The sequence below is a fragment of the Sturnira hondurensis genome, unplaced genomic scaffold, assembly GCF_014824575.4.
Source record: "Sturnira hondurensis isolate 20B ecotype Veracruz unplaced genomic scaffold, ASM1482457v3 Scaffold0008761, whole genome shotgun sequence".
In the NCBI taxonomy this organism is placed as follows: Eukaryota; Metazoa; Chordata; class Mammalia; order Chiroptera; family Phyllostomidae; genus Sturnira; species Sturnira hondurensis.
In genome coordinates, this window is record NW_028081392.1 from 3640918 (window position 1) to 3654575 (window position 13658).

At 40.0% G+C, this 13658-nt stretch overlaps 1 protein-coding gene across 3 annotated transcripts in view; it reads left to right on the forward strand.

Annotated features, from left to right (window-relative positions):
* The window catches only part of ADK (adenosine kinase), a 594334-nt gene that overhangs the window by 26632 nt on the left and 554044 nt on the right, over window positions 1-13658 (forward strand). Inside the window, exon 1 of one of the 3 annotated variants that reach the window (XM_037055968.1) lies at window positions 6173-6345. The exons of the other annotated variants lie outside the window; for them this stretch is intronic. Coding sequence (XP_036911863.1) covers window positions 6332-6345 — 14 coding nt within the window. The 5' untranslated portion in view covers window positions 6173-6331. Of the gene's footprint in view, window positions 1-6172; window positions 6346-13658 lie in introns of those variants that run through there. 3 annotated transcript variants of the gene reach the window in all.

Genomic DNA, 13658 nt, shown 5'->3' on the forward strand with positions numbered 1-13658 from the left:
ATGTTTTAATTTTTGTCACATTAAGTATTCAAATTAACCAAGATCATAAAGGTATTTTAGTTTTATTATTCCTGTCTTAAGGAATCTTTAAACATGTAAAGATATTTATAAAATAAGCCCAATTTCCCTAAAAGTCATAGTTTTGATGTTTGTGATTAAAAGAAAGGTGTTTTAATAAAGAGCAGGAATAAGTTTTGTAGTTTTAAACCATTTCAGAAGGGTAATCAAAGCTTAATAGTAATTATAAAAGTTTTATGCTAGTAAAGCCAATATACAGTAGAAAATTTATAAGGTAGATCAACATAAATAATAAAGTAAAAATTATACATTGTCTCAGTGTGTTCTTACCAATCTTTTTTCTTTCTATGCAATTATGGCAAATATATTTATATATATTTATTTTAACAAAGTCAAGATTGTTTTTTATATTCCTTTTGTTTTGATTTTTTCATTTAACCTTGTATCACTAGCATTTTTGTATATTCTTAAAAAGTCTATGGAGGACTTCCGCCAAGATGGAGGCATAGGTGGAAACACTGTGCCTTCTCCCACAACCAAGTTTGAATACAACAAAGGTTTGGAGAACAAAGACACAGCCAAAGACCAGAATATTGAATTATACGGAAGTCCGACAACGATGAACTGTTCACCAGGGACGGTAAGAGGGGCGGAGCCAGCAGCGGAGCAGGGTCGGACAGGACAGATCCCCTGACCTAGGCGCGCAGGCAGCCCGGACCCAGTTAGGGTGTAGGGCAGACTGACCATGGTCGCACATTCGTGCACAGTGAGATGGACCACGCAGTCCCCAGGGGGCGAGGGCTGACGGCGGTGGCACACTCGTGTGCAGTGGGATGAAACGCATGGGCCAGGTGACGGTGGCAGGTGTGGCACCTCTGGCGGCGGCGCGGGAGGCCGCAGACAGGACGCCATTGTTCCTCTTTGACCCCACCGCCACATACAACATCACAACCCAGTGACTGATTTGCCCTGCTCTGGTGAACACCTAGGGCTCCGATCCTGCTACATAACAGGCATGAACAGCCCAAAAGATGGCGCAAGAAGAACTCAAAGTCCCAGAGCCAATAACTCTAAGCGACCGAGAAATTGCCAGCCTCTCAGAAGCACAATTCAAGACACTGTTTATCAGGATGCTCACAGAACTGGTTGATTATAGTCACAAATTAGAGGAACATATGAAGGCTAAACTAATTGAAATGAAGGGAGATGTCCAGGAAACCAATAGTGATGGAAAGGAAACTGGGACTCAAATCAATGGAATGGACCAGAAGGAAGAACAAAACATCCAACCAGAAAGGAATGAAGAAATGAGAATTCAAAAAAATGAGGAGAGGCTTAGGAACCTCCAGGACATCTTTAAACGTTCCAACATCCGGATTATAGGGGTACCAGAAGGGGGAAAGAAACAGCCACGAGTGGAAAACTTATTTGAACAAATAATAAAGGAGAACTTCCCCAGTCTGGCAAAGGAAATAGACTTCCAGGAAATCCAGGAAGCTCAGAGAGTCCCAAAGAAGTTGGACCCAAGAAGGAACACACCAAGGCACATCATAATTACATTAGCCAAGACCAAAATGAAGGAGAGAATCCTAGAAGCAGCAAGGGATAAGGGGACAGTCACCTACAAAGGAGTACCCATCAGACTGTCAGCGGATTTCTCAAAAGAGACCTTACAGGCAAGAAGGGGCTGGAAAGAAGTATTCCAAGTCATGAAATCCAAAGACCTACAGCCAAGATTGCTTTATCCAGCAAAACTTTCATTTAGAATGGAAGGACAGATAAAGTGCTTCTCAGATAAGGTCAAGTTCAAGGAGTTCATCATCACCAAGCCCTTATTATATGAAATGCTAAAGGGACTTATATAAGAAAAAGAAGATGAAAAAGATGAACAGTGAAAGGACAGCAAACACACAGTTATTAACAACCACACCTAAAACAAAAGCAAACCAAGAGGACAGCTAGATCAGGAGTGGAACCATAGAAATGAAGAACACATGGAGGGTTAGAAGCAGGGGGGTGGGAGGGGGAGAAGGGGGGAGAAGGCACAGAAAATAGCATAGACGGTAGGTAGAAAATAGATGGGGGGAGGGCAAGAATAGTGGGGGAAATATAGAATCTAAAGAACTTGAGGCATGTGGTTATAAACTAAGGGGGGAAGAATGGTGGGGGAGGGAGTGTGCGGGTGGAGGGGAATGAAGGGGGGGATAGAACAACTGTAATGGTATAATCAATAAAATGTATTTTTAAAAAAAGTCTATGGAGCCCTGGCTGGTGTAGCTCAGTGGATTGAGCGCGGGCCCGTGAACCACACGGTCGCGGTTTGATCCCCGGTCAGGACACGTGCCTAGGTTGCAGGCCAGTTCCCGGTAGGGGACTCACGAGAGGCAACCATACATTTATGTTTCCCTCATTCTCTCCTTCCTTTCCCCTCTAAAGATAAATAAATAAAATCTTTAAAAAAGTCTATGGAAAGATTTTATAATACCTCCATAACATTCTTATATAATTTATTTAACCATTGTTTCATTTTTGGTTATTTAGGATATAATAAATTTTTGGTATTATCAATTTTGCAATGAATAACTGGTTATACAAATCTTTGTTCATATTGTTCTGTTTTATTTACAGTAATTGCCAAAATGTGGAATTGGGGACACATATTGCCAAATAGCTTTCTAGAAATGTACTAATTTAAATTGCCACTAGCAGTGTATAAATGCTATATTATTGTAAGCTTAATAAATTGATTGTGTTTGAAGAAGACTGTGATAGTATTTTGGGGCTTGAAGCATTGTTGAAAAGATTAATATAGTGGGTCCACATATTATGCTTTCCAGAAGCACTTAACTCTGAGGTTAGTGGATCTATTTGTTTCCGTAGCGGCAGACTAACCACCTGATTAGGTAAAGTAGAATATTTACTTATCAAGAGCAAACTGTTCTCTTTGGGGCACACTTATTTTGGTTCAACTGTTTAAATTGTAAGAAGGTTAATGAAGGCTAAAAAATTTCAATTGACTGCTTTTCCCTAAATTACAAAGAATAAGGTTGAAATAAATTGCTTAAAAAATTGATGAAAAGAGTTTAAATATTAGTTGCTCAGGAGTTAACTGTGTGTGTGTGCGTAAGTGTGTATTTGGGGAAAGACTGGGGGAAAAGAGGATAGGTAAAGATTAGAAAAAGAATATGACTGAGGAAACAAAGGTGCTGTGAATAGGAAGAACTTAGGCTTTTACCTGGGAAAACATGTCTTTATTTTTGTCTATATGTGTGACTGACTTGAAAGAACAATCACAGCTGATCTGTTTGCTGAAATAACATTTTTGTGTCTGTACCTGCTGAAACGAATTGGTACTGATACACATTTTAAAATAATAAACTTTTTGCAAGTTGTGCTGATTGATTATATAACAGCACTTAAAAGTTTTAAGTTAGATGCAGAGTGTCATATATCAAAAATGTTTAAAAAATTTTTAATGTAATATGGCTTTAATTTGATTAAATATTTGAATATTGCAGGCCCTTGTCTTCCCTTAATGACACAGAATTTAGTATATCTGTTAAAAATAAAGTTTTAAGTCTAACTATTTTGGTACCAAAAAATATTTATTGTTGTTAAAAATCAAAAGTGGGAGTTAACTAAAGTATGTTAGGCATGAGTGAAGTGCCTTTTATTTTCACAGTGCCAACTTCATGTTAGTTTCAGATAATACTTCCCAGAGATGTACTTGTAAGTAGTGTGATAATAAGAAGATAATGATTACACCATGTGCAAAGGACTCTGTGAGGTACTTTATTAGAATTGTTTTAATCTTTACTGCTGTATAAAGCATGGGTAAACTGAGGGACAAATAGTTTCAGAAACAATCTGAGAACATACAACTAGTAGAAAGTCAAGCAGGGTTTCCAAACCATGTGCTTTGTTGCTTTTACAACCTTCCTACTTTCCTTTACAACTTTGCTACTTGGCGTGATCCTCAGACCAGAAACAAATGGTGAGATCTGGGTACATAAAGAATTGCAAAATCTTGGCCACAGAGGCCTACTGAGTCAAATATTTATTTTAGGATCCCTCAAGTGATATTTATGCATACTAAAATTTGAGAAGCAGCATACTACATCCCATATTAAAAGTTACATTGAAGTCTTGAAATCCTTTCTAAGGATTATTCTGGCTTTAGTTTTAGTTTTGTGGGTTATGAACATTTTCCACAAGAGGAAGAGGGAAGCTATTGAATTAGTCAGTGATTCCACTGCTTCAAATTGCTGTCCTTCTGTTGCGTTGATTCAGATCCTGTTTAAATCCAGAGGAACTACTGACTAATTCTGCTTGTGGACATTTGGTCAAAGTCTCAATCAGCCAAAAACAGCTCTGTTTTTAACAGCTATTCCTTATGGACCCAACACAGCAGGTTTGTAGTCCATGGATTCATTCTGGATAGGCATTTCCCCAATGAAAAAGAACAGTGCTTAAAAGAAAGCATTTTTTGAAGAATGCTTTTGGAATTTTTGATGTTTTAGATGGTTAGCAAGGAACCATAGGTCTGTATAAACTGGTGTCTCTACTAATCTCACTTTGTAAACATAATTTTTCAGTCATGGGGAAAAAATGATAGGTCAAAAAAGAAGCAAGGCTAACTTACACAGTAGAACAGCACTGTCCAGTAGAAATACAATGTAAGTTGCATATAATTTTTAAATTTTCTAGTAGTTATATTAAAAAAGTAAAAAGAAACTTTATTCTTAGTAATATATTTTATTCAACTCAATATAGCAAAATATTACCAACATCTAATCAGTATAAATTATTGAGCCATTTTTATATATTTTTGTATTGTTTTGAAAAATATGGTACATCTTTTATATTTACATTGTCTCAGTTTGGATGAGAAAATGTGTAGTTAAAAGGTTGGTTGTAGTCCAATAAAACCAAATTGTGTTTAATGGAAAAATATTTTACATTGGTTTTAAAATATAAACTAATTAAAATTAAATAGAATTAAAAATTAAGTTCTTTTCGTCACAATATAGCACATTTCAATATATGATCTTGGGTTGTGTTTATAATGTAACTGATTTTAGACCTATGGTGTTGATCACCATCCTGTATGGCCAGTGGAGATTGGAGTCTGTTAGTAGAAATATTATTGGAGAATAAAGAGGGGATAAAAAAAAGCTACTTGGGTCATAAAGCATTTACTGATACTTTCTTACTCCCCCCCTTGCCCCCACCCCCAAACCTCCCATTCTTCCAGCAGTTGGAATTAATTTAACTTGTCTTTTATCAGTGGTTCAGAATTAGCTTCTTAACCCTTTAACCCCACTACATTGTAAGATTAGGGCCAGGAGTTAGGGTCCTTCCAACTTTTCCCCCTTAAGGTATTAGATTGATGCTTGCTTCAGAGGGCTGCACATTTTTTTAGAAAAGTTAGGTACTCTGACAGTTAAGTCTGACAAGTAGGATAGTCTGAGTAGTCTTGTTTGAACAAGAGCTTTTAAACTTTAGATATGTACCTGGATCCCCGGGGCACATTCGCTACAAATACCATTGTCTGAGTCTCACACTTCTAGATTCTGATTCACAAAGTTTCCAGTGAGCCCTGGAACTTTACACATTAAACAAGCTGTTCTATGTGTTTCTGAAGACCAAGAACGTTTGGGGACCATTGGACTTAGTCATTGATAAAGGCTGCGAGCTCATATTTAGTTTATGGTGCTGCTGTTGCCAGGCGTTGGATTTTCCCCGGTCTGAGGTTTCCCAGACGGTTGCAGCTTTTCTTCTGCAGAAGGGTTTTGCAGGCTGTTAAACCTCATCTCTGAAGATTGCCCCGATAGTGTCCCTGTCTCCGGTCGGGGTGAAGCGACCTAAGCTCGCCTAGGTAGACCTTGGCCATGTGACTGATAAACCCATTGGCAGTCGGGTAGCCATTTTTGAGGCGGGCACCGGACCTCTTGCCGCGTAAGCCGGGAGTGGGGAGAACGCTCCTACCAGGGCTCAAGATGTTCACCACGCCGGCTAGCCAGTTTGCCAGCCCAAGTGCCAGCTCACCCGGACCAGACGCACGGGTAGCACGTGGTAGCCCGCAGCGCCTGCGGCTCTTCTCCGGCTGCGGGCCAGGGGCGGTGCGTCCTCCCCCTGCGGGCTCCGCCAATCAGCGCGTGGGCTTCCTGTGCATGGGGTGTGTGAGGACGCGCCCCGGTCGCTGAGTGCCTGAGCAGAGAAGCAGTTGCTGTGGTACCTGCTGCTGCTGCTGCCCGAGCGGACGCAGAGCATCGGACGCCAGCGCTGTTGCGTGGGTCAGGAAGGTGAAGCCATGACGTCCCTCAGGTACTGAGAGAGGGCGACAGCCAAAATTGCTCGCTTACTGGGCGTTAGCCTCCCGACGGACGGAGAACTGTCGCCTCTTCAATTTTCGGTGGTCCGGAGCCTCCCTGCCACTGGTCTCGTTCATGCTGGAGCTTCTCTGTGCACTTTTCATTTGGTCGTTTCTGCTTTCCTCAGAAGTTTTTGGGTCTGTGGCATATGGGGGAGTCTGTAAGTAGCCGCACCACTGGGGTGACCCTTACCCAGATTCCAAGGTTTGAAGCTTGCTTGTGTGTGTAGTGAATTTCTCAGGGAAAAATAAAACAAAACATAGCTACCTCTTCCCTTTGAGGAAATGTGACGTGCTCCGTGTGTGTCCATGCCGCATGTCATACCTTCTGACAGAACTTCATTGGTGGCTGCGAGCAGACCTGCAAAGTTAGCCCTTCTCTGATGCAGTTAGATTGCCTCAAAGTTACGAAATTGTGTGTCCCTAAAATGTTTGCTTACTAGTGGAATTGATTCTTACCATCTGTTTACTTACTTATGTGCAAGTCAAAGGTGAAAGGAGTTTTGTCAAATAATAGGTGTATAATGAAAGTAACAAACAGGAGATCCTCCCTCTTCGTTTGCTCATCCAGAGTTTTGAAGGTTCTTCTTTGATTTTTGTTTTTTTTTCCAAAAGATTTTATTTGTTTATTTTTAGACAGAGGGGAAGGGAGGGAGAAAGAGAGGGAAACATCAATGTGTGGTTAACTCTTATGCGCCCCCTACTGGAGGCCTGGCCCACAACCCAGGCATGTGCCCTGACTTGGGAATTGAACCACCAACCCTTCGGTTCACAGGCCAACTCTCAGCCCACTGAGCCGCACCAGCCAGGGCTGAAGGTTTTTCGTTAATGGCAATAGGATAATGGGCTTGCCCCATTTCTGCTTGTATCGTTGATTGAATGTTTAACTTATGCTAATGCAACTATTTACAAAAAGAGATAAATTGCCTTATTTACTCAATGTTCTAACCTTCCTCTGTTAAAGGAAACCTTGGCCTTCAGCGTCCCAGAGAAAGGGGGGGGCCCCAGCACAAAAGTGAAGAGAATAAGTTAATTTTTTGGTCTGAGCTTCCAGCAGCCTAAGTCCTGATGATTTAACAGTTTCTCAGTGATTATTTTGATTACACAATATTTGAGATGCCTTGAGAACTTAATTCTCAGGTAAGATAAGGTAAGGTTCAACTGTGCTGAACCTGGATACAGTTTCTTTTTCTTAAATTGCATAGTTCAGTACTAACAGACAAAGACTACTTAATTTCATTATGAAGAAGAGAAATTCAGGTGTTCAAACATGGAGACTCACATGGAAAGGTTTTACAGTAAATTATACTGGGACGTATACATCTAGCGTTCAATGCTAACAGTATTTTAGGATGATTAGGAGTGTGTTGTCAAACCAAGTTAATTCCTCTTTCCACTCCCACGTCTGCTTCCATTATTGGAACCTGCTGCAAATTAGGTTGTGGCTTAGTTACTTTCTCTGTTAAGAATCAGTTCTTGTGTGGACCCAATTTTAATTGACCTTTGTCTTACTGGTTACTCTTCAGTGGAGAAACACCAAATTTAAAGCTTCTACTGCTTGGCAGGTGGCAACAAGGTGCATCTTTTAATGGGCTTGAGTGATTATTGTGTTCAAAAGACTGTCTGAAAGGTTGACACCAGCTTTATTTAACTTATCAATGGGAGGATAGGCAACTTCTAATAAAGTACATTTATGCTGCTTTTTCAGATGTTAGTCTGCACTTTACAGTGTTTTTAAAAGATTTTTTTTTTTCAGAGGGCGGGGAAGGGAAGCAGAAAGAGAGGAAGAGAAACATAGATGTGTGAGAGAGACATTGATCACTCGCCTCTCACATGTGCTCCAACTGGGAACTGGGCCCACAACCCAGGCATGCGCCTTGACTGGAAATCGAACCAGTGACTTTTTGCTTTGCAAGATGATGCTCATGCCAGTCAGAGCTGCATCTTATACTCTTGATCTATAGTGCCATGGCTTGAAAAAAGATTTTTAAATGTCATCCAAACCAGCTGCAACATTTTACACCTGAGTAAACTGAGACCAAGAAAAGTTGAATGCTTTGTGAAAAATCAGTTAGTATCAGAGTTAGGAATTAAATCAAATATTCATAATCTAGTGCTCTGCATGATGCCTTTATAGAAACAACATACTATTTAAAATTTCTGAAAGAGCTGCTTTGATGAACAAAAATTATAAAGTATTGCTCGAGACAACTGCAGTAACTTTTTTTTCCTTTAGTGGTGGGACGTGGTGATTTAGGTCAGGAGGGACGTGGTGATTTAGGTCAGGAGTAGGGACGTGGTGATTTAGGTCAGGAGTAGGCAGGGAGACTACTGAAGTTGAAGCAACTATGTATGTAGTGACAGTTTTGAATGAGTTGAAAATCACCTCCGGTTTCCAGTGAGGACTGAGTTTAAAGCAATTACGTCATACCTTAGTTTTCACAATCATGTTAGGCATGTTTCCATTTTGTGCCCAGTCTAACAGTAACCCTAAAGGTAGGTTATTGACCCGCATTAACTGGTAAAGAGAGTGAACTAGGTCACAAGTTATCAGAATTTGACTTCATGTTTTATGTTCTTTTATATCACACTTAAAAATAATTACTGCTAAATATATGACAGAATATATGATTGGAAACCAGTGAGGACCAGTGCTCAACATACCTGGGTTCTGGTTGAGAGTCTTTCCCGGAATTACAGATTGTTTTTTCTCTCTTTTTTTCTCTCTGGACACTTGTTTAATGATATAATCAGTGATGGTGATGCTAGTATTAATATGTATCCTACAGTGTTGTTGAGGAGGTATGAAAGTGCTTTTAAATTCTAAGGCATTTTATAAATGTAGCATTCTCTTCTTGTTAAAAGCAATTTGAGCCCCTAGAGAATGGTGCCATTTAAAATCTAAATCTTAGATTTTAGACCGGAAGGAAGCTTATCTAATTCTCTCATTTTATAGTTGAAGAAGCTGAAGCCAGGAGATAGTGTGATTTATAGACATTTACATAAAATAGTTGCATACCTTTAACTAAACCCAAATCTCTAGACACTTGTTTCAATACCCTTTCCAGTGTAGCATTAAACTGTTAGGAATTCCTAAATAAGATTTAAATGAAAGGAATGTTTTTTAAAGATCTTTGAGTGAATTTGGCTGGAGATACTTTCTTTTTTAAAACTTTTATTATTTGTATTCTACTCTACTCCATCATTACTGATGAAGAGTCTCAATTTATAGCCTCTGAAACCATTTAACCTTGAATAACAACTTTCATCCTGTGTTATGTATATCAGACTCCAACTGGTCTTAATTTGGGAAGTGACAGAACATATTTGGTAAATTGATGCTTTTGTTATTTTTAATTGGCCCCCCAGGGTAGACAAACATAGAATGAGAAGACTGGAAGAGAATCTTTGTGAGCATTTTACTCTTTGTACTGGCCTTTGAGGCCCACAGGTAGTGTTTCCTAGGTAGGCAGTGGTAGAGCTTAAGACAGAATTTAGCTGTTCTGACATCGACTTTATGTACTTTTCACTGAGCGACACTATTTCAAAACACCCCTGTGAACATTGCCTTTTTCCCCTAACATCAGTGTCTGAGTCTGGTTTTGGGCATTGCTTACAGCTTGTGTTTGTGCCAGAGAAGACTGGGAAAATGAGGTAGGGAGATAGGAAGAGCTCTATAGTGTTTTCTATAGAGCTGAGGAGCCCTATTCTTCCGTCTGCCCAGACAGGTCAGGAGGAGATAGGAAGAGCTCTATAGTGTTTTCTACAGAGCTGAGGAGCCCTATTCTTCCGTCTGCCCAGACAGGTCAGGTTNGACATCGACTTTATGTACTTTTCACTGAGCGACACTATTTCAAAACACCCCTGTGAACATTGCCTTTTTCCCCTAACATCAGTGTCTGAGTCTGGTTTTGGGCATTGCTTACAGCTTGTGTTTGTGCCAGAGAAGACTGGGAAAATGAGGTAGGGAGATAGGAAGAGTGTTTTCTATAGAGCTGAGGAGCCCTATTCTTCCGTCTGCCCAGACAGGTCAGGTTTGGTCAAAGACTATTCTGGGACCTGACATGACTGTGTCCTCCTACATGATGATTTTGGAGCCATTTCTGTGGGTTGGCCTACACTGGAAAATTTATGTGGGCTGTGGGTGGGGTCTTGGGGTATTTTTCTTCTAACACTCAAGACTTTGAGGTGTATCCAACAAGATCTGCCAAGCCACCGAGATGGAGAACATTCAAATGGAGACTAAAATTTGGCTAAGATTGAAACTGCCTTACTTGGTTGAGCTGGTTTCTTTAAGAGCCCTTAGATAGGATATGCAAGCTCATTTCAGGACTTGTATCTTTTATAAGAATTGTAAATTTCATATTACTGTACAGACTTTTCTGTATGGGACTTTCTAGTGAGGCAAATGAACTTTTAAAGTAAAATGAAATTGTTTTATTTTTATGAAATGCTGTATTTTGAAGAACTAAGGAATCCTCTTACAGAACTGTGCAATGTTGTCAGCTGTTAATGCTCATATTTATAAATAGGTCATCTTTGTTCAAAAAGCATACAAAGTTTTCTAACTCCAAATCTTTTCAGCCACAGTATTGCTACATTAAGCACAACTGTCATAGATAAAACAGAACCTAAATGATTGTCTAGACTGAATGTTAACCCTTTCCTGTAACATTGCTTAACAATCGTGTCTCTTTACCTCTTTATACTTATTTGACTTAAATTTGTGTTTAAAAAATACCATAATACCCTCCTAGGTAGTGAACAATTTAAACCATTAATGATGGTTTCTGAATACCCCATAGAGGCTTATAACTTTATGTCTGATACCTCATGGAAAACTATTTCTCTTCCTGTGAATGGCAGACTCATTGATCAGTCTGTGTTTGGACTGGGAGTGGCATACACTAGAAATATTTATCTGAAGTCATTGATTATTATAATTGACTGTTAGGTAACTTTTATTCTGCTGAAATGTTAAATAAATGTTCTCTTTTGAGTTTTTAATTTTTTACTGGAAGTAGTATGTCACTTTAATTTTCTCCCCTTTAACATTATTTTTGTGGCCATATTCATTTAGATATTTTTCTAGTACAAGTCACATTACTGCACAATATCTGGTCTTTGTTCTAGACCAGATATTGGTCTAGAAAGAAATGATTTTTCTTTCCCTTGGCCCATTCCTATAAGTCACTTAGTTAATAGAACTCTAAGTTATAAACATTTAGCTTATCAGTTCAGTCATTAGTTATTAATATACTGAAGTTAAATTTTTAGCAGCACCAATATCCAAATGTATCTCACCAAATTCAGAATTGGGTCTTTCCTGATAGCTTTTAGCCCTTAATTTCCTCCCTAAATGTGAAGGCTACCATGTTACTTGGAATCAGAGCAAATGTTTGTTCATAAAAAACAATACTTTAATAAACCATACATATGGCTTCTTATTTTCAAATAGCAAAGCTAATTTATAAGTAGAATACCATATATCCCAATTTCCCAGGACAATCCTGGATCATACCTGTTACCCTGGCATAATTATTAATAGCTAGTCACTTACTCTCAAAGTGTTCTGTTTGGATAATAAATTATCTGATCACACACTTATACACTATAATAATTTTGTTGTAGTAAATGTTGGTTGTTGAAATGTTATTTGAAATAGGACTATAAGATAATTATATACATATGATAGAGTTTCAAAAAGGTTTTATTTAGGGTACTTCCGGCCAAGATGGAGGCATAGGTGGAAACACTGTGCTCCCTCCCACAACTAAATTCAAAGACAGCAAAGTTTTAGTAACAAAAAACGCAGCCAAACAGTGAAAATTGAACTGTGTGGAAGTCTGACAACAACGAACCACTCAGCCAGACTGGTAAGAGGCGTGGAGTAAGTGGTGGAGTGGGGTCAGGCTGGAAAGATTGTTGGGTCCAGTCGACCCAGGAGTGGAGGCGGAGGTGGTTGGTGGATCCCAGGCATGGGGTGGTGACGGGCGGACCCAGTGAGGGCGCAGGGCGGCTGGCTGACTGCAGTCACACATTCGAGTGCAGATAAACCAAGCGAAGGAGCGAACAGTGAGACAGACTGCTCAGGCTAGGGCCCCAGTGACAGGAGTTAGAGCCTGAAAGCACCAACTGGAAAGACTTTCTCGGGGTTGAGGGGCCAGGAGAGGCTCCCAGGCCCAGAGAGTTTGTTGGGGAGACCCACAGGGTCCTGGGGAGTACATGGGCCCACACACCCGGGAACCAGCACCAGAGGGGCCCATTTTGCTTATGGGAAGCCACAGAGGGGACCGCCATTGCCCTTCTTGGACCCCGTCCCCACATACAGCATCACAACCCAGCAACTGGGTCTCCCAGCCCTGGTGAACACCTAAGGCTCTGTCCCTGATATATAACAGGTGTGAACAGACCAAACATTATGACTCAAGAACAGGTCAAAGCCCCAGAGCCTATAATTCTAAGTGACTGAGAAATAGCCAACCTTGCAGATGTACAGTTCAAAACACTGGTGATCAGGATGCTCACAGAATTGGTTGATTTTAGCCACAAATTAGAGGAACATGAAGGCTAAACTGATTGAAATGAAGGGAAATGCACAGGAAACCAATAGTGATGGAAAGGAAACTGGGACTCAAATCAATGGAATGGACCAGAGGGAAGAAAGAAACAACCAAAGAGAAAAGAATGAAGAAACAAGAATTCAAAAAAATGAGGAGAGGCTTAGGAACCTCCAGGACATCTTTAAATGTTCCAACATCTGAATTATAGGGGTACCAGAAGGGGAAGAGGAACAGCCACAACTGGAAAACTTATTTGAACAAATAATAAAGGAGAACTTCCCCAATCTGGCAAAGGCAATAGACTTCTAGGAAATCCAGGAAGCTCAGGGAGTCTCAAAGAAGTTGGACCCAAGAAGGAACACACCAAGGCACATCATAATTATATTAGCCAAGATTAAAATGAAGGAGAGAATTCTAGAAGCAGCAAGAGATAAGGGGACAGTTACCTACAAAGGAGTACCCATCAGACTGTCAGCTGATTTCTCACAAGAGACCTTACAGGCAAGAAGGAGCTGGAAGGAAGTATTCCAAGTCATGAAACCCAAAGACCTATATCCAAGACTGCTCTATCCAGCAAAGCTTTCATTTAGAATGGAAGGGCAGATAAAGTGCTTCTCAGATAAGATCAAATTCAAGGAGTTCCTCATCACCAAGCCCTTATTATCTGAAATGTTAAAGGGACTTATCTAAGAAAAAGAAGATAA